At 37.9% G+C, this 22,039-nt stretch overlaps 1 protein-coding gene across 1 annotated transcript in view; it reads left to right on the forward strand.

Annotated features, from left to right (window-relative positions):
- The first annotated feature begins 2,203 nt into the window (after window positions 1–2,203).
- The window catches only part of SRPRB (SRP receptor subunit beta), a 31,341-nt gene continuing 11,505 nt past the window's right edge, over window positions 2,204–22,039 (forward strand). Inside the window, exons 1-5 of the mRNA XM_068545936.1 lie at window positions 2,204–2,402; window positions 2,966–3,060; window positions 3,910–3,987; window positions 6,830–6,912; window positions 15,840–15,976. Of these exons, the coding sequence (XP_068402037.1) occupies window positions 2,249–2,402; window positions 2,966–3,060; window positions 3,910–3,987; window positions 6,830–6,912; window positions 15,840–15,976 (547 nt within the window). The 5' untranslated portion in view covers window positions 2,204–2,248. The remainder of the gene's footprint in view (window positions 2,403–2,965; window positions 3,061–3,909; window positions 3,988–6,829; window positions 6,913–15,839; window positions 15,977–22,039) is intronic.

The raw sequence follows: 22,039 nt of genomic DNA on the forward strand, positions 1-22,039 counted from the left end.
GGACATTTCTGGTAGGTGTTCTCCGTGCCTGGCCCTTCCTCCTTCCCTGCATTTTAAGTCTCCAACAGAAGTTATTATAAAGGAACTGTGTGTGTGTGTGTTTGTGTGTTTGTGTGTGTGTGTGCGCGCGCGCGCGCGTGTGTGTGTGTTGGGTGCTGGATACAGAGCAGGGATCAGGACCATAAGAAAGAAAAGAAATAGAATGTGGTAAGATTACTGTCAGTTCTGACAGTTTTAATTCATAATGCTAATTTAAAATACAGTAGTTGGTTTACTAACTTTAACCTCCCGTCCTAAACATCCTTCCTTAATCTGGAGTCCCTGTTGCCTACCTTTATCAATGAAATGCCTGGAAAATGAATTTTACTGTGTTAGAGCATATAGTCAAGCATAAAGGAGCCCAACTGCCTGGAATCAGTGGGTAGGTTACTCAACCCCGGTCTCAGTTTGCCCTCTGTAAAATTGGGATAGTGGGTCATTGGGAGGATTAAACAAATTAGTAAATTTAAAGTAGTTAGAACAATGCCTGGCTCTAGCAACCACTCATTAATGTGAGCAATTATCCTCATTACCTCGTCTCCCCCCGCCCCTCCCCACTGTTCCTCCTGAGCTCACTTTTCACTCAACCCTTCAACCTCTGCTGCAGAGATGCTGCTGACCACTTCCAGGACACGTTCTACTCCTGTGTCGCTGACCCTCCCTTCTCAGGCTTCTTTGTGGGGTTCCCTCTCTTCCTCATTCCTCATGCTCTCTACAATTTAATGACCGCTTGTTTACATATGACTTCCAAATGAAAATCTAGCACTTATTGATGACTTCACATTTGTTTACTGTATCACCTGCTTGATATACGATTTCAGACCTCCCAGAGGCACTGGAAACTCCATATACACAAAAGAGAGGCAGTTTTCATCCTGGCTATGTCCCCAGCTCCAAAGACCCTTCAACTGAGTTCTCTAATTCACGTTAAGCACTTTGATCTTCCCAGCAACACACACCAAGTGCTTCAGATGCAGTCTTGATAGCTCTCCTTCTCCTTAACTCAGCTTATCCAATTAATCACTAAATCCTATATATTTTCCTTCTAAATATCTCTCATGTCTGTGCCCTCCTTTCCACTTTCCACATTTCCCTGGTTCAGACCCTGTGCATCATTTGCCAAAACACTGCAACAGCCCCGGCTGGTCTCCCTGCCTCCAGTCTTTTCTCTCTCAAACCATAGTTCTCCACTGATCTGCCAGTCATCTATTTCACTCCCAACTGAAACTTCTTATTGCACGCTAGGTAAAGTCTAGGTTCCTCAGCATAGCACACAGTCCCTTCATGTCTGGTTTTTGCCAACATTTCCTGTTTCATCTCCTGCCACCTCTGCTGAAATGACACCTGCTTAATGACAGAGACTGCAAACTGGCAGCCCCTAGGCCGGCTACTTCTGACCCGATGAGGTGTTTTATTTGGGCTACAAGTTTTCATTATTTGCTGAAATTTAAAAAGTGGAAAATTTCCCTTAAAAACCTTTCTTTCTGGCTTCTCTTGAAAAACTGAAGAACTGGCCACCTTGCTCCCACATACCTGCCCGGCAGAGTGGTGGCTGCCCCCTTAGGGCAGGAGTGACAGTTTTCAACAGGCCCTGCCCGTCCCATTGACTTTCCTGGCTGTTTCCCTTAACGTAGGTATCTCAGTTGCAGCCCTCGATTTACAGTGTAGGGACACTGAATTGCTCTTTTCTTCTGCACAGAGCACCTTTTGTCCTGTTCCGCCTGCAGAGGCTAACTCATCCTTCATGGCTCAGTTCCTGTCGTTTTCTGCATTCCCATACCGCACCTTACATCTTCTGTCACACCTCGTGCCACGTGATTTTCCGATGAAATGTTTGTGTAATGCTTAAGTTCCTCACAAGACACCTCACCTCACGAAGGGAGCGACTAGAAATCCTCAGCAGAGATTTCTTGAGCCATTCATTTTATTCATCCATCATTTTTTCAACAACCATGAAAAGAGCGGCGACATCTGACTCATATCTTAAAGGATGAGCATGTCACTCATACCTGTGTCTAGCAGCTCAGTCTTCCGGCGGGAGCGCCGTGTCCAAGAGAACTACAACTACCATCAGGACCTTCGGGATCCCGGCCTCCGAAGGAGGAAATATAACTTAGGAACTACCACTCCCGTGATGCTCCGCTTCGCACGCTTGCGCAGAGCCGAGGGCCACGTTGCTTTTGCGGTGCCGGGTAGCAAGATTTCAGCCATGGCTTCCGCGGACTCCCGGCGGATGGGGAATGGCGGCAGTGTCGGGGGCGCCTTCCAGCTCTACCTGGACTCCTTGCGGCAGGAACTGCGGCAGAGGGACCCGACGCTGCTGTCAGTCGTGGTGGCGCTCGTCGCGGTGCTGCTGACGCTGGGTAAAGAGGCGGCCGGTAGATATGGCGGGTGCAGGGCTGGCGGGGATCTGAGCTTGGACTGGGCTTGTGCAGACCGCGGACGCGGAACGGACATGGCAGCGGGGGGGCGTCTAGAGAGGGGGACTCACCCCTTATACCAACCTGCCCTCCTGCCTGAAGCAGCAGGAGCAGCGCAGCGTTACTAGCCCCTGTTCTGCCTGAGCGCGCCGTTCTCTCCCTTCCATTGCTCTTGCTACCAAGACTCAAATGGTCGTCGCTCCAAGTTTGAGCATCCTATGTTTGCGAGCTGGGCGCTGGTGATACAAAGCTAATAAGCAAGATTGCGCTTGAGGAGTACACCGTCGGTGTAGGGGGTGCAGCTGCCGAAAAATTGACAGTTGATAGTGGCTGGCACTCAGCGGAGTCCCTAAAACAATAGTGATTATAATGGTGGTAATAACAATGGAAGTAAGTTCCAGGTGAATGAAGTGTTCTGTGGTAGACTTAATTTCCCACAGCCCAACCATACATGCATATTGTTGATAATCAAGGCATAATTTTGGTTGTTTTTCTCTATTCCACAGTGTTCTGGAAGTTCATCCGGAGCAGAAGGAGCAGTCAAAGAGCTGTTCTTCTTGTTGGCCTTTGTGACTCCGGGAAAACATTGCTTTTTGTCAGAGTAAATGCTTTGATTTACACCTCTCTTAAACTTGATAGGAAATTTTAGGGCACCCCATTATTCCTGTGAGGTGTACTTTGCAAAAGAAGCTGTGCTGACAAATTGGGGAGTTAATTCTTGAGTCACTTGGTAGGACGAAAAGACTCTTGAAAAACGCTTAAACTGGAATTTCTTGACCATTTCTATTCTCTTGTACTTGCCAGATACTGACATTTAACCCTTATCCCATTTAAGGGTCTTATATACTAACTGCTTTCATGTCATGGCTAAGGATGCCAGAACAGCTGAAGAGATAGAGGGCAGTAATCTGTATACAGTGTATAATTCTTCTGAGACTTTGTCAAAGAAACTTTTTTTAAAGGGTGATTCTTCTCCTGCCTATTGGCTACTTAGGCTTCTTTTCACTAATATTTATTTTGAGTCCCTGTAGTATTTTTAAATGTTTGGTTTTTGCTACAGAGAGTAGCAGAGGTTTTCTTCTTATTACTCTTCTTTTTGAGAGTATAAATTATTTCCCTTCCACTTTGATGATTGTAAATGTTTATGGAAAGTCAGTAAATTTGGCCACTAACCATTTGAAACTATTATTTGAAAATAATAGTTTAAAAATAATAGTTACCCCCTCCTCTCGTTAAGGAGAGGGGAATGAAGTTTGCAATTAATAAGATTTTTCTACAGGCAAAGAAAGAAAAAAAAATAATATGGTCCTTTTCAGCTATTGCAAGCAACATTCGTTTATTTGACCTTACACCTAGGAGAGTTAGAGCAAAGTTACTTTCTTTAGGTTTGCTATTTATATGTTTACTCTGATCTCCCCCATATTGTGTTTTGTTTTGTTTTGTCTTACAGTTGTTAACAGGCCTTTACAGAGACACTCAGACTTCCATCACTGACAGCTCTGCTGTCTACAGAGTCAACAATAACAGGGTAAGAGGTTCCTAGAATGTGGGGAGTCTGACAGTTTTACTTTACTTTGGTGTGTCAGGAAAAGACATTTCTAGGATAAATTAGTCTGAGGGCATAGGTACGTTCATAGCTTATTTTTATGGATAAATATTGTGCATGTGACAAATTCTTCTTTTGACCATCCAAGCAGTGGACTTAATCATGCCCTCCCCTGCTTTGTTGTACCTTATGCACACTGATTGATTATTTATTAGTTTTTGTTTCTGTGTCTTCATTCCAACTTTACCATGAGTTCTTAAGAGTGAGCATTAAGCCTTTTTCTTTAGTACATGTATATGGGGCAAAAATTCAAAAGGTTAAAAAGGATATTTGGTGAAAAGTAATTTTGCCTTTCCTATCCCTCCTTACAAGTCTTTTCCTTGGAGGTAGTAACTTACCATTTTCCTGTATAGCCTTCCAGATTGTCTATGCTATACAAACATATCTGTATATCTTTACTTTTTTCTTTTTTAACACTGTGTTCTCCCCCCTCCCGTTTGTTTTTGTTTTTGTTTTTGTTTTAATTTAACAATGTAACTGATACAGCTTGGATTTGTTTTCATTTTTTCTTCCTCATTTGTATGCATAGTACTACCAGGTTGATTTATGACCTGCATAGTATTCCATTATGTGGCTGTACCATACAATTTTTTTTTTCCTTTCTTAAAGCCTTTACTTTTGAGACATGACAGAAAAATCTTAAAGGTACACATGGAAAAGTAGTACATGATCACAGTTGAATGTGAAGACAGTATAATCAGAAGGCTTTTACTCCTGTCAACTAATGTTGAGTTTTTATTTAATAAGAGCCCTATTAACAGACATTTAGTTTTTTGGTTGTTACAATCTTGCTTTTACAAACTGTTGCAGTGGATATCTTATGGAGTATACATGAGTATATTTAAACACCAATAAGGAATCGTGAGAAGGACTTTTTATGTACCTGTATGGCCCCAGAATGTAGATAGTGACTGCCAAGCCAATTATAATGCTTAATAAGTAGTGAGTGAGTGAGTGAGTGGAAGGAAGGTGGGTGGGTGACTGGTTGGAGGCGTTAGATGTATAGATGGATGAATTAGAATGGTGATTTTAGAGACTTTTTCTCCTTCTCCTTGGGTCTTCTCCACCCCCGCCCTGCCCTTTTCTGGTACCTCCATTATTAAACATTGTAAGCAAAGATAAAGAGACATCCTTTTAAATGTCTTAGAGGTATTTTTTTCTTTTTTCAATAATGGCACTGTTTCTGACTCAGACCTTTTTAAACTCCCAAGGATTCAGATTTTGAAATTTCAGATTTGGGAGATCTTTAATTCTTGGGGCACTTGTACTAGATATTTTAAGTGGGGTATTCCAGGGTATGCTTTAGACCTGTACTTTCCAACAGAGTAGCCACTGATCGTGTGTGACTGTTGAGCACCTGAAATGTGACCAGTCCAAATTGAGGGATGCTATAAGTATAAAATATACATCAGATCTTGAAGACTTGGGATGAAAAAAAGAATGTAAAATATCAATTTCTTCAATTTTTTTTATATGTTAAAAAGCTAATTTAGATATATTGGGTTATGTAATACATATTTTAAAAATTTTACCTATTTCTTTTTACTTTTTTAATACAGCTATCAGAAAACTTAACATTACAAATAAGACTTGCATGTTTCTATTGAATATGTAAAACATCCCTCCCTTCTTTTTTACTTCTTTTCCCACCCTCCTTATGTTTTAGATTTAGTCTCTCAAAATAGTAACGTATTTAGTAATGTACCTTATGGATTGTTTATAGTATGTGTTGTGGTGCTGATTATGAAATGTGATAGGGGGTCCCAACCTGAGGTCCCTACACTACCAGTATAAAAATAGAAAAAAGGCTAATATACTTTGTATATTACCTATAAAAGATTAAACAGACTAAGTGACGGGTCACAGTGTACCCAGCTGTAATTATGTCAGATCTGTGCATGATGCGGACTCCCTCCTGCTGAATAGTGGTTGAGGCTGGCTGTGGAGAAGGTAGAACATATGAGAAATGATCCGTGGGTCTGATAAATGTACCGGGGCTATACCCAAGAGTCTTAGGATTGAGCATAGCCACATCTGCATTGAACCTGAGCTCAAGAATGAAGGCCTGGCATGAATAGCATGTAAGTGGGCACTTAATCAGTCTGCTCCGTAGCGGCACAACCCCGCCCTGTTCAGTGATTGTCACCTGGATCAAGAATTGACAAAAAATATTGACAGAGTTGGAACAAATAAATGGTGTGTCTAGTGGACGTATATTTTAAAGTTAGATTGCAGTAGAAATATAAAAGAATGTTTTGTTTTTATAAAGGTTGGGGATCCCTGCAGTGGTAACATGTTATATGATAAAATGTAGGTTCTTATATTATTTAGTTTGTGAATATTTATTACTGTTTTTCACATGTTTTTGCTTTTATTCATACTGGTATATTTCCCAGCCTCAGGTGGACTTTCCTGACTTCCCCATACAGGGTCAGGTTCCTCACGTACCCTCAGAACATTGATCAAAGTTGTAATTTTACTTTTACATGTAATTTTACATTGTGTTGACCTTTCTGATTATATTATAAGCTCTGTTAGGGCAGGACCATGTTTTTGTCCATTGTTAAATCTCCAGAGCCTTCACTCCATGATTTATAAATAGAGGATGCTCTGTGAACATTTGTTTGATTCATTAATCAGTTACAGTGACCTTTTTTGATTCATTAATTGGGTACCATTCTGATATCTGCGATCTGATATGAAAGATTTATGTTGTAAATATGAATCTGGACTGAAACATTAATATTATTGCTGGCATCCTTAGGGCACTAGCCTGACCTTGATTGACCTCCCTGGCCATGAGAGCTTGAGGCTTCAGTTCTTAGAGCGGTTTAAGGCTTCAGCCAGGTAAGTAGGAAGTGGGAAGGGCTTGTCTGAAATCTGTATATCAAGGCCAGCCATGTTGTTTGCTCTCGTGGTATTCTGGAGGCAGCCTGATATCCTGGAGTGGAAAGAGCATGGACCCTGGGGTCAGCATTTCTGGGTTGCAAGCCCACCTTCACTTGGATTATATGAGATAATATTTGAAAATATTTCTCAGAGTGTTCAGAAAGTGTTTACCCTTATTATGATGTCAGTAAATTTTTCATTTACTCTGAGGACAAATTTAATAATGTGTAGAACTATTAAAATCTGAAAAAAGAATTTTAAAGCTAGGTGGCATCTGAGAAGATATTAAAATCCAACATTATATATTTCTATCCTTAAATTATCTAAAATTGACTCCTGAAAAGTACAGAAGAATATTTTCATATTTCTTTTAGTATTGTCCTAGTATTCCTGACTCTTATTTCCTAAATTTCTTGTGCTTCAGCTTAAGATGCTTTATTCTTGTTTAGTCTCTAACACTGGTAGGAACTTGAGGAAAATCAAAATACCACATTTCATTTATTTTAAGACACATTTTAATATCTATGAAGTTGGAATGCCACTTATAGTTAATGGTGTCATAGTTTAATTGGCAGTATTTTCTTTCTTAGTTGAACCTGAAATAATGTGTGTTTTAATTGATGGAATCTGGGTTGATGGAATGAGGTAGTTGTTTCTTTCCTTATTTTTGAAGGTATCTTGTTTTGTATTTTGTTGTTGCTTCTTGGCCCACAAGGTGGTGCTGATGAGCAATCTGTCATAGTTGAGACTGTTACTTGATTTAAAAAAAAAAAAAAGACTATTTTTAGAGAGTTTTAGGTTCACAGCAAAATTGAACAGAAGGTACAGAGATTTCCCATATAACCCTGCCCCTACACATGTCTAACCTCCCCTACTATCAGCATCCTTCACCCCAGTGGTTCATTTGTTACAATTGATGTACCTAAATTGACACATCATAATTGCTCAGTCTGTATTTTACATTAAGATTCACTCTTGGTGTTGTACATTCTAGGAATCTGAAGAAATGTACAATGATATGTATTCACCATTATAGTATCTTAGAGAGTAGTTTCACTGCCCTAAAAATTCTCTGCCAGTTCATCCTTCTCTCCCCTAACCCCTCACAACGACTCATCTTTTTATTGTCTCCATAGTTTTGCCTTTTTCAGAATTTCATATAGTTGGAAACATACAGTATGTAGCCTTTTCATGTTGGCTTCTTTCACTTAGTAATATGCATTTAAGTTTCTTCCATGTGTTTTCATTGTTTGATAGCTTATTTCTTTGTAGTGCTGAATAATATGCCATTGTTTAGATGTACCACAGTTTATTTATCCATTTACCTATTGAAGGGCATCTCGGTTGCCTCCAAATTTTGGCAGTTCTGAATAAAGCTGGTTTTTGTGTACCCATAAGTTTTGGGGTAAATATCAAGGAGCACAATAGCAGAATCATATAGTAAGAGTATGTTTAGTTTTGTGAGAAATTGCCAAACTCTCTTCCAAAGTGGCTGTACCATTTTGCATTCCCACCAGCGATGAATGAGAGTTCAGTCACTCTGCATCCTGACCAGCATTTAGTGTTGTCAGTGTTCTGGGTTTTGCCATTCTGATGGGTATGTAGTGGTAGCTAATTGTTGTTTTAATTTGCATTTCCCTGATGACATATGATGTGGAGCATCTTTTTATATTTTCTATTTATAAGTTATTTAAATCTTGTTTGGTGAGGTGTCTGTAAAGATCTTTGACCCATTTTTTAATTAGGTTGTTTGTTTTCTTACTGTTGAGTTTCAAGAGTTCTTTTATATATTTTGGGTAACAGTCCTTATCAGATATATCTTTTGCAGATATTTTCTCCCAGTCTGTGGCTTGTTTTCTCATTCTCTTGATGTTGATTTTTGTAGAGCAGAAATTTTTATCTTTACTGAAGTCCAGTTTACCATGGATTCTTTTCATGGATTGTATTGTATCTAAAAAGTCATTGTCAAACCCAAGATCATCTAGGTTTTCTCCAGTGTTATCTCCTAGGAGTTTTGTAGTTTTGGTTTATGTTTAGGTGTGTGATCCATTTTAAGTTAATTTTTGTGAAAGGTGTAAGTTCTGTATCTAGATTCATTTTTTTGCATGTGGATGTCTAGCTGTTCCAGCACTATTTGTTGAAAAGACTATCTTTGCTTCATTTGTTGCCTTTGCTCCTCCATCAAAGATCACTTGACTGTATATATGAGGGTCTCTTTCCGGACTCTGTTCTATTGATCTGTTCTCTCACCAATACCATGCTATCTTTGTTACTGTAGTTTCATAGTAAGTTGGTAACATCAGTTCTCCAACTTTGTTCTTCTTCAGTATTGTGTTGACTATTCTGGGTCTTTTGCCTCTCTGTATAAACTTCAGAATCAGTTTGTCAATATCCACAAATAAGTTGCCAAGATTTTGATTGGGATTGCATCGAGTCTATAAATGAAGTTGGGAAGAACTGACATCTTGACTCTATTTAGTCTTCCTATCCATGAACGTGGAATATCTCTCCATTTTTCTAGTTCTACTTCAATTTTGTTGATCAGAGTTTCATAGTTTTCCTCTTATAGATGTCGTATGATTTGTACCTAAGTTTCATATTGTGGGATGCTAATGTAAATGGTATTGTGTTTTTAATATCAAATTCCATTTGTTCATTCCTGATATTTGGGTAAGCAATTCACTTGTGTATCAACCTTGTATCCTGCAACTCTGCTATAATTGCTTATTAGTTCCTGAGCTTTTTGGTTGATTTTTTCAGATTGTCTACAGTCATTTCATGTGCGAATACAGACATTTTTATTTCTTCCTTCCTAATCTATATACCTTTTATTTCCTTTTGTTGTCCTAATGCATTAGCTTGAAATTACAGTACGATGTTGCAAAAACATTGGTGAGATGGGACATCCTTGCTGTGTTCCTGGTCTTAGCAGGAAATCTTTGATTTTTTTCACCATTAAGTATAATGTTAGCCATATGATTTTTGTAGATATTCTTTATCAAGTTGAGGAAGTTCCCCTCTATTCTTAGTTTACTAGGAGTTTTTATCATGAATGGTTGTTTGATTTTGTCAAATGCTTTTTTGGATCTATTGATACGATTTGTGTGATTTTTCTTTTTTAGTTTATACATCAATGAAATGATTATGTTAATTGATGTTTGAACGTTGAACCAGCCTTTCATACCACTTGGTTGTTGTGATACTGTGATTTATAATGAGAAATGCATATTTGGTCTTCATCCCTGTTTCTGGCACAGAGCTCATAAAACCCTTAAAATTTCCTAAGTGATGAGAGTGATAAAGGTGCCTTCTGTTACGTTTTTGAGGTGAGTTTTGGAAAGCACCTAAGGATGGGGGCTGGGTGCCAGGAGAACCAACCATGTGATTAGAGAGTTGGAACTTTTCATTCCCATCCAGGGAAGGGAGAGGAGAGAGGCTGGAGGTTGAATCAGTCACCAGCGGTCAGTTGTTCAGTCAATCACACCTATATAATTATGCCTCCATAAAACCCCAAAAGGATGAGGTTCATAGGGCTTCCAGGTTGGGGAACCAGAATGCTTCCACGTGCCACCCTGCAGGGCCCAAACTCCATGGGGACAGAAGCTCCTTTGTTCAGGACCTCACCATATGCGTCCCTTCTTCTGGCTGTTGATTCATATCCTTTAATATCTTTTGCAATAAACTGATAATTTAGTGAGTTAAATGAGTTTCCTGAGTTCTGTGAGCTGCTCTCACAAATTAATTGAATCCAAGAAGGGGGGTCATGGGAACCTCTGATTTAAAGCCAGTCAGTCAGAAGTACAGTTAACAACCTGGACTTCTGACTGCTGTCTGAGGTCCCCGCTACCAAATTAATCAAACCGAAGGAAGGAGTTGTGAGACCTTCGAGTCTGTAGCCTCTTGGTCAGAAGCACAGGTGACAGTCTGGGCTTGTAATTGGCATCTGAAGTGGAGGGCAGTCTTGTGGCACTGAGCCCTTAACCTGCGAAATCTGATGCTATCTCCAAGTAGATAGCGTCAGAATTGAGTTGAATTGTAGGGCACCCAGCTGGTGTCAGGAGCATTGCTTGGTGGTGGGGGAAACCCCCATCCCCCACATTGGAATTGCATCCAGAACCAATCATGGTGTATAAGTCTTTTCATACATTGTTGGATTCGATTCGCCAATATTTTCTTGAGGATTTTTACATCTGTGTTCATGAGATATTTATCTGTAGTTTTCTTGTAATGTCTTGGTTTGTGTTTTAAAGTAATGCTGGCCTCATAGAATGAGTAAGAAAATATTCCCTCTTTCTATTTTTTGAAAGAAATTGTAGAGAATTTGTATATTTTCTTCCTTAAATTTTTTTAAATTGAATATATTTGACATATAACATTGTATAAATGTCCTTAAACATTTGATAGAATTCACCAGTGATCCCACCTGTGCCTAGTGCTCTCTGTTTTGGAAGGTTTTTAATTATTGATTCAGTTTATTTAATAAATACAGGGCTATTCAGATTGTCCGTTTCTTAGGTGAGTTTTGGCAGATTGCGTCTTTCAAGGAATTGGACCATTTCATCTAGGTTATTACATTTTGGGGCATAGAGTTATTTATAGTATCCCTTGATTGTCCTTTTAATGTCCATGAATCTGTAGTGATATCCCCTTTCATTTCTGATATTTGTAATTTGTGTCCTCTATTTTTCTTAGACTGGCTAGAAGTTTGTAAATTTTATTGATCTTTTCAAAGAACCAGTTTTTGGTTTTGTTGATGTTCTCCATTGATTTCATATTTTCTATTTCGTTGATTTCTGCTCTTTTATTATTTCTTGCGTTTACTTTAGATTTAAATTACTCTGATTTTTCTAGCTTCCTAAGGTGGAAGCTTAGATGATTGATTTTAGGTCTTTCTTCTTTTCTAATAAATGCATTCAATGCTATAAACTTCACAGGGTATAGAATTCTAGGTTTTAGGGATTTTTCTCTTAACAGCTTAAATATTTCACTTGATCTCTTCTTGCGTGCATGGTGTCTGAGAAGTTGGATATAATTCTTATATTGCTCCTCTGTAAGTAAGGTCTTTTTCCTTCTGGCTTGTTTTGGGATTTTTTCTTTATCTTTGATTTTCTATAATTTAAAAATGATATGGCTAGGTATAGTTCTTTTAAGCATTAATCCTGCTTGGTGTTTTCTGAGCTTCCAGTGGTTTCTGTGGATCTGTGGTTTGGTGTCTGACATTAATTTGGGGAAATTTTCAGTCATTATTGTTTAAATATTTCTTCTGTTCTTTTCTCTCTTTCCTCTCCTTCTGGAATTCCCATTACATATATGTTACACCTTTTGTAGTTGTCCCGCAGTTCTCAGATATTCTGTTACGTTTTTTTAAGTCTTTGTTCTCTTTGCTTTTCAGTTTTGGAGGCTTCTATTGAGATACCTCAAGCCAGAGATTCTTTCCTTCAGTCATGTCCAGTCTACTAATAATTCCATCAAAGGCTTTCTCCATTTCTGTTAGGTTATTTTTGATCTGTAGCTTTGTTTTTAGTTAATTCTTAGAACTTCCATCTCTCTCCTTACATTGCCCATCTGTTTTTGCATGTTGTCTACTTTATCTTTTAGAGCCCTTAGCACCACAGTCACAGTTTTAAATTCTTGGTCTGATCATTCCAACATCTCTTCCATATCTGAGTCTAGTTCTGTTGCTTGCCCCTTCTCTTCAAACTCTTTTTTACTTTTTAGTATGTCTTGTAATTTTTTCTTGATAGCCAGACACAATATACTGGGTAAGAACTGCCCTTAGTAACGTGATGAAGTGTGAGGGGAAGGGAAGTGTCCTGTGATTAGGTCTCAGTCTTAGTGAACCTGTGTCTCTGGACTGTGAGCTTCATACTTGATTCTCAACTGATTCCTCAGTAAGTTGTATTTTTCTGTATATATGTGTTGTTCTCTCCAATTTGGGGGGTAGTGATTTGCTGAATAACCTCACTTCTCTGATGAATCTAAGTGCTGTTGATTTTTCAGTCTGGTTAGCTTTTTACTTGTTAGAATGCAGTGGTGACTTCCAGCTTCTTTCATGCTGGACTGGAAACTGGGAGTTGTGCGATTTTTTTATTCCTCAAACAATTGATACAAATCTAGAACTGGCAAATTTTGCTATAATTGGGTTTTAATTTCTAATTAAAAATTTTTTTCCACTTTCAATTATAAATTTTTTACAATTCACAGTGTAATTACTCTTTGATCCAAGTATTTTGGGTAGCTAAAACGTTCAAAGTATGTAAGATACAAATGAACTCAAATCATAATCACAATAAATGAAAATTCAAAAGATATTTACTGCAATGGACCCTTGAACAGCATGGGTTTGAACTGTGTGGGTCCACTTATAGGAGGGATTTTTTCATTTAATATGTACTGCACGATCTGTGGGTGGTTGAATCTGGCAATGCCAAATCTCAGATACAGAGGGCCGACCGTGAATTTATACGCAGATTTTTGACTGGAGGGTCAGGCCTCTAATCCCCACATTGTTCAAGGGTCAACTTATAGTATATTGATCTGAGACTTATAGTTTTTTAATCCTACCTTTTTTGGTTAATCAAGTTTCCCTAATCTCATTTTTCCCCCTCTGCTGGTTTGAAAGTATGCTATTTTTTCTTTTTTCATCGTTACCCTCTACTCTTTTTTTTTTAAACTTTGATTACTTAACAAAAGTTTAAAATCAATAATATTAGTATTCTTTCACTGAAACTTAAAATACCTTACTTTGATCTTCCTCACATCTTCCTTTCATTTTATTTTTCTTTCTTCTTTTTTAACACCCAACAGTTACTAATTTTTTTCTCCATCATTCAGTGATCACCTAGAATTACCAGGATGTTTATGGATTTCTTTTTTCTCCATCGCTTCTTGCCTCTTACTCTTTCCTTTTGATTCAATTTTCTTTCATGTATATCTTTTGGATATGTTTCCAGAAATGGTGAATAAGAGATAAAAGTTTCTCATCTTTTGTTCATTTGAAACTTTTTTCATTGGCCTTCATTTTTGAATAACTATTTTAGCTGAGTATAAAATCCTGGGTGGCAGTTATTTCTGTTTTCACATTGAAGGCGTTACTCCTGACTTCAGGTATCTGTTGTTGTAGATGAGAAAGCAGTGCTCAATCTAATTGTCATTTCATGATACAGAACCTATTTTTTTAATCTTGTATTCAGGGGTAGATTATGCTTCTGTTCAGGGGTAATTTAGCTTTATCATGGTTGGGATTCAAGTGTACTATTTCAGTTGAAAGATTTGTATCTTCAGTTCTGGAAAATTCTCAACTGTATCTTTTTAGGTAGCTCACTTTCACCTCCTGGAACTCTTATTAATAACATCATTGAACCTTATCTATCGTTTCTGCTCTTCTTGTCTCTTCTCTGTCATATCTTCCAAGTCTTTTTACCTTGCATATAGTTGATATTTTCGTCTTTATTTTGTAGTTTATTATATCCTTTTCAGCTGTAGTATTCTCTGCTTAACTTTTCCATTGGGTTGTTACTAATTTTGTTCTTTACTTGTAAAAACATATCTTTCAAAATCAGCCTTTTTTTTAGTACTATCTTTATTCTTTTATTATGGTGTCTAGTATTCTTTTAAATAATTTAAAATATTTTACTGATTGCTTTATTATTTTTAGTTTTGACTGCTGATTAATCTGTCTCTGTGGTTCTCCCTCATAATGGTTTATTTACTATGCTTTGTAATTTTGATCCAGAACCCCTGTTGAAGGGGATTAGATTTTGCTGTTGATGTTGTGGTTGCTGTTTTTTGTTTTTTTTTTAAATTGCTTTAGATTATGAAAGCCTCTCTCCAGAAGGGGTTCATATTTCCTTCTGTTGGGGGCCATAGGAGTTCACTGAGTCTGGCCCAATTTTTATATATCTTCCTGCTTGGGGATCTTACACCATGAGATAGTGTAAGTTCATACTCTGTTTCTGTGTGTGGCACAGGAAGCCTGGTGATTCAATTCTTCTTGGATTATTTTCCCACACCGCTGTCTGTTAGACTGCATTTAAGTAATAGGCTTTGCACAGAGTGTTCAGTTCCAGCTTTCCAACTCCATGTTGGCTGTTGCACATCTCCTGGGCTTTCAAATCCTCATTCCTAAAGCCTATTATCTGCTGTTTTCCTGGACTACTTTGCTTTAGTTTTGATATCTCTTTATTTCTGGCACATGAGGATTCTCACTGTTGCTGCCTTAGGTTGGGCCCTACCTGGTCACTCTGCTTCTAGTTTGATTATCCTCTTAGTTGTATCTGTCTTTCATTTAGGCACTAATATTCTTTGTAAGACAGAAAAGCATAAACTCTTTAGGTCAGTGTGTTGCACCCCTTTGCCATCTGACCTGGTTTTCCTTCATTTCCCCACCTACCTGTGTATTAGCTTACCTTGAGTTCTCCAAGGCATGTTGTTCCACCACTTTGTGCCCTGCACATACTACTTTCCAGACAGTCTTTGCCACAGTAGTATTTTGTCTGGCTAAAATTCACTCAACTATTACATCCTCCTTTAAGTCTTCTTGACCTGGTTTCATGTAAATTATCTTCCTCTTTATTTCTGTTATAGCAGGTACAAGGTCGGTCGTAGTGTTTTATCACATGGTTTTGTATATGACAGTTTCCTGGACTTGAGGGGAGGCATCATTTTCTATTGTCTTTTTAGATACAGTCATTGAAACATAGTAGCACTAAGTAGTCCTTTGTTAAGTATTTGTGTTGTATGATTACTTGTGCAGACACCTGTATGTGAGTTTGTTTTGTTTTATTCATTAGGATTGAATTGGGCAAAATTAGGATATCGTTTTTTAATATAGTGCTGCACTATTGCATGCTCACATGGCAGTTTTTCTTTTTTTCCCCCTCCAGGGCTATTGTGTTTGTTGTGGATAGTGCAGCCTTCCAGCGAGAGGTGAAAGATGTGGCAGAGTTTCTGTATCAAGTCCTCCTTGACAGTATTGGTCTGAAGAACACACCATCATTCTTAATTGCTTGCAATAAGCAAGGTACTATCATGTTTTCTGGCAATAATAGTTGAGATTTTTCTGGGATTGCTACTAAGAATTAATACAGTTATCTGCAATTGTTATTACTGAGGATGAGAGACAATTGCTAATGAACTATAAATTAAGGATTTTAAATCTTAAAATTTATTTATACTCCAGCATTTTCATTAGTCTCCCTTACCAGGCTGTTCTAAGGAGTGACAAAGGAGTGATTATTATCATTTATTCTTTGATACAGTGTTTTATTTTTAATCGTAAATCATTTTAATTTACCAAGTTACGTTCATCAGATCGACAGTATGTCATATCAGATACACAGTTGAGGAAGGACAGGATGGAGTCTCTCCTTTTAAACAAGTTTGCCATCTAGCACATTTCATCAAGGAGAGTTTGCAGAAGTGTTTTTCTTTAACCTCATAAGAATGAAAAACATTTTAGTCTCAGCCAGTAAAACTAGGCTTCAGTTTTATTACCTTTAAAATTAGATTAGGAGTGATGTCAGCATCATGAGGCGTAAGACACCTTCTTTGTCTCTCCCCTTCATTCTACAACTAGTAAAACATCCAAAACTCAACAAAGGTTCCTCTGCCCAACACACTAGGATGCTGGAGAGATCCACAAGTCTACTTCTGAAGGTGGGTGGACTGGAACACATAGAGGAGGTAGAACTGGGGGAACAGTGGAAGAATGTCTGCAGTCTTCGCCTCTGGCCACAGTGGCTGAGCCTGAAGCCCCAGAGAACCCTGTAGCAGCAGGGAAGACAGCACACATGGCTCCAGCCTCCTGGCTGCAGTAGCTCCTTTGGCCACAGGGAACCCCGCAGCAGCAGCGGTGGTGGGGCCTGTGACCCCAGTCCCCTGGCTCACGGCAGTGCTGCACGCAAACCCGACAACCCCAGATGTGGCGAAGGTGCCCTTGACTCTGTCTCCTTCACTTCTCCCCCCCCCCCCTCCAGCAGCAGTGGCCACCCAGGCCACCGTGGAGCTCAAGCAGTGACAGTGAGGGTACCAGTGACACATCTGGCAGAGGTAGTAGAGGGTGGAAAGTGCCAGTTCTCAAATATAGTCAGAGGCAGTTCAGGTAAGAAAAACCAAAAACTTGTGCTATAGCAAGAAAAAGAAAAGAAAGGCCTTTATTTTCCAACTTGTTGAACTGTAAGAAGCAAGGAGAAAAAAACAGCTTTACCTACATAAGGTATTTGCTACTTCATATGCACTGGCAGAGGAACAGTTTGTCAAGTACCATGTAAAACCACAGTACACGGTGTCACAAAAAGAAAATGAGAGTTCTCCAGCAACCAAACTTAAGTCATGGAAGATTGCAATCTAACTGATAGAGAATTCAAAATAGCTGTTATGAAGAAACTAAACAAGCTACATGAGAACTCAGGAGGGCAGTTCAGTGAGCTCAGGAATAAAATTAATGAACAGAAGAAATACTTTACCAAAGATATTAAAAGTCTAAAAGAGAACCAAACAGAAGTTCTGGAGCTGAAGATGTCAGTAAATGAGATGAAGAATGCATTAGAAAGCACTGGAAATAGAGCAGACCATATGGAAGAGAGAATTAGTGAGCTTGGAAATAGAGATCTAGAAATGATTCAAGTAGGAGTGGAGAGAGAACTAAGATTTTTTTAAAAATAAAATTTTATGAGAACTATCCAACTTCATTATCCTTCATAAAGATGTTTATCCCAGAGGAAGAAGAGAGGGAGAAGGGAGCAGAGAGTTTATTTAAAGAAATAATAGCTGAGAATTTCACAAACCCAGGGAAGGAACTGGATATACAAGTCCATAAAGTTAAGAGAACATTTAATTATCTCAATGCTAAAAGACGTTCTCCAGGACACATTATGTTAAAATTGTCAAAATTCAATGATAAAGAATTTTAAAGGCATCCGGAGGAAAAAAGACAGTAGCCTACAAAGGAACCCCTATTAAGCTATCAGCAGATTTCTCAGCAGAAACTCTATAGGCCAGGAGAGGATGGGATGGCCTACTCAAAATATTATAAGACAAAAACTCTGCCAAGAATCCTTCCAGCAAAGTTATCCTTGAGATACAAAGGAGAAATAAAGACTTTCCCAGACAAAAGCTGAGGGAGTTCATTACCAGCAGACCTGCCTTACAGGAAATGTTGGAAGGAGCTCTCCTACCTGAAATGAAGAGACAAAAATACACAAAACTTTGAGTAAGGTGATAAAAAGATAGAATCAGAAAATTGCAACTTTACATCAGAATAGGTTGTTAAACAATTACACCATAAAGGTTAAAGGGGAAAAAGCAGTAAAAATAATTATAGCTACTGCAGTTTGGTAATGAACTCACAATATAAAAAGGGATAATTTGAGATGACAAAAATGTAAAAGGGGAAGAGGAAAAGAACAGAACCCATATAATGGCAATTGAAGATAAGATCTTATCAGCGGAAAAAGGACTATTTTATCTATGAGATGTCTTATACAAACCTGATGGTAACCACAAAATATAAGTCTAGAGCAGAGACATGAAACTAGGAGGAAACTAGTAAACCACCAACTAAGATGTCAGGCAGAAACAATGGAGATATAGAGCAACCAGAAAACAAAAGATAAAATGGCAGTACTAGTCCTCAATTATCAGTAATCACCCTAAATATAAGTGGATTGAATTCACCAATCAAAAGACACAGAGTGGCTGGATGTATTAAAAAACAAGACCAACTATGTCCTGCCTCCCAGAGACTCATCTCAGCTCTAAAGACAAACATAGGCTCAAAGTGAAGGGGTGGAAAATGATACTCCAAGCAGCTGGCAGCCAAAAGAAAGCAGGTGTAGCCATCTCAGATCAGATCAAATAGACTTCAAGCCAAACAAGAGAACAAGATGGACTTATATAATGATAAAGGGGACAATCCATCAAGAAGATGTAACATTTATTAATATATAAGCATCTAACATAGGAGCACTAAAACATGAATTATTAACAGACCTAAATGAAGAAATTGACAGCAATAATAGTAGGGGAGTTTAACATCCCGCTTACATTAATGAATTGATTATCTAGACAGAAAGTTAACAAGGAACCATTGGCCTTAAATGAAGCATTACATCAGGTGGAATATATATATACACACACACACACACACACACACATATACATACATACATACATATATACATATATATAAATAAAACATTCCATCCCAAAGCAGCAGAATACACATTCTTCTCAAGTGCACATGGAACATTCTCAAGGATAGACCATATGCTGGGACACAAAACAAGTTTCAATAAATTTAAGACTGAAATCATATCGAGCATCTTTTCCTACCACAAAGATTTGAAACTAGAAATCAACTACAAGAAGAAAGCTGAAAAAATCACAAATATGTGGAGACTAAACAACATGCTCCTGAACAACTATTAGGTCAATGAGGAGGAAAGGAGGAAATAAAAATACCTGAAGATAAATGAAAATATGGCATACCAGATCAATAGGCTGCATCAAAAGCAGTACAAGTTTATAGCATTACTTGCCTACCTCAAGAAACAAGAAAAATCTCCAACAGTCCTTACACCTAAAGGAACTAGAAAAAGAATAAACTAAGCCCAAAGTCAGTAGAAGGAAGGAAATACTAAAAGCCAGCAGAAATAAATGAAATAGAGACTAAAAAGATAACAGAAGAGATCAATGAAACTAAGAGCTTGTTCTTTGAAAAGATAAACAAAATTGACAAACCTTTAGCTAGACTCAATAAGAAAAAAAGAGAGAAGGCTCGGATAAATAAAATCAGAAACGAAAGAGGAGAAATTACAACAGATCCTACAGAAATACAAAGGGTTATAAGAGAATACTGTGAATAACTACACCAACAAATTGGACAGCCTAGAAGAAATGAATACATTCTTAACAATCAAACAACCTTCCAAGACTGAATCTTGAAGAAATAGAAAATCTGAATAGACTGATCACTAGTAAGGAGATTAAAACAGTAATCAAAAACCTTCCAAAAAAACCAAAAGTCCAGGACCAGACAGCTTCACTGGTAAATTCTACCAAATGTTCAAAGAAGATTTAATACCCATTCTTCTTAAACTCTTCCAAAAAAGTTGAAGAGGAGGGAACACTTCCTAACTCATTTTATGAGGTCAACATTACCCTGATATCAAAGCCAGACAAGCATAACACAAAGAAAATTACAAGCCAGTATCTCTGATGAACATAGATGCAGAAATCTTCAACAAAATATTAGCAAACCAAATAGAACAATACATTAAAAGGATCATACACTGTGATCAAGGGGGATTTGTTTCAGGGTTGCAAGGATGATTCAACATCTGCAAGTCAATCAACATGATAAAACATTTTAAAAGTCATGATCATCTCAATAAATGCAGAAAAAACATTTGACAGAATTCAACATCCACTTATGATAAAGACTCAATAAGATGGGTATAGAAAGAATGCACCTCAACATAATAAAGGCTATGCATGTCAAACCCACAGCTGACATCATACTCAACTGTGAAAAACTGAAAGCTATCCCTCTAAGATCAGGAACAAGACAAGGATGCCCACTCTTGCCACTCTCATTCAACATACCTAAAGACTCCACCAAAAACCTATTAGAAATAATAAATGAGTACAGTAAAGTTGCAGGGTGCAAAATCAATATACAAAAATCTGTTGTGTTTCTGTACACCAACAACAAACAAGCAGAAAGAGAAATTAAGAAAACAGTCCCATTTAAAATTGCAGCAAAAACAATAAAATACCCAGGAATAAATTTAACCAAGGATGGGAATTCCCTGGCGGTCCAGTGGTTAGGACTCCACACTTTCACTGCTGAGGGCGTGGGTTCAATCCCTGGTCAGGGAACTAAGATCCCACAATACATTAAAAACTATAAAACATTGTTGAGAGAAATGGAAGACACAAAGAAATGGCAAGATATTTCATGCTCATAGACTGTAAGAATTAACATTGTTAAAATGTCCATTTTATCTAAAGCAATGTGCAGATTCATTGCAACAATCTCTGTCAAAATCCTAATGACATTTTTTGCAGAAACAGAACAAAAATTCCTTACATTTGTATGGAACCATAAAAGACTATGAATAGCCAAAGCAATTCTGAGAAAAAGGAACAAAGCTGGAGGTATCACATGCCCTGCTTTCAAAATATTACTACAAAGCTACAGTAATCAAAGCAGCATGGTATTTGGCAGAAAAACAGACATACAGGTCAATGGAACAGAATTGAGAGCCCAGAAATAAACATATGGACAGTTAATTTACAACAAAGGTGCAAAGAACATACAATGGAGAAAGAACAGTCTCTTCAGTAAATAGTGTTGGGAAAACTGTACAGCCACATGCAAAAGAATGAAAGTAGACTATATACTTATACCATACACAAAAATTAACTCAAAAGTAGATTAAAGACTTGAGCAGAAGACCTGAAACCATAAAACTCCTAGAAGAAAACAGGGAGTTCGGACTTTGACATGGGATTTAGCAATATGTTTTTGGATCTGTCTCCTCAGGCAAGGCAAACAAAAACAAAAATAAACAGGTGGTACTATATCAAACTAAAAAGCTCTGCACATCAAAGGAAACCATCAACAAAATGAAAAGACATCCTATTGACTGGGAGAAGATATTGTCAAATCATATTATCTGATAAGGGGTTAATATCCAAAATATATAAAGAACCCATACAACTCAACAACAACAAAAAACCTGATTTAAAAATGGGCAGATAACCTGAATAGATGTTTTTCCAGAGAAGATATACAAATGGTCAGCGGGCACATATGAAGATGTTCCATCACTAGTGAAGATGAACATCATTAATTATTAGGGAAATGCAAATCAAAGCCACAATTAGACATTACCTCACATCCGTTAGAGTGACTGTTGTCAAAAAGAGAAGAAATAACATGTGTGGGTGAGGATGTGGAGAAAATGGAACCCTTGTGCACTGTTGATGGGAATGTAAATGCAGCCACTGTGGGAAACAGTACGGATAGTCCTCAAAAAATTGAGAATAGAACTACCATGGGATCCAGCTATTCCACTTC

This window comes from Eschrichtius robustus, chromosome 6, assembly GCF_028021215.1.
Source record: "Eschrichtius robustus isolate mEscRob2 chromosome 6, mEscRob2.pri, whole genome shotgun sequence".
Classification (NCBI taxonomy): Eukaryota; Metazoa; Chordata; class Mammalia; order Artiodactyla; family Eschrichtiidae; genus Eschrichtius; species Eschrichtius robustus.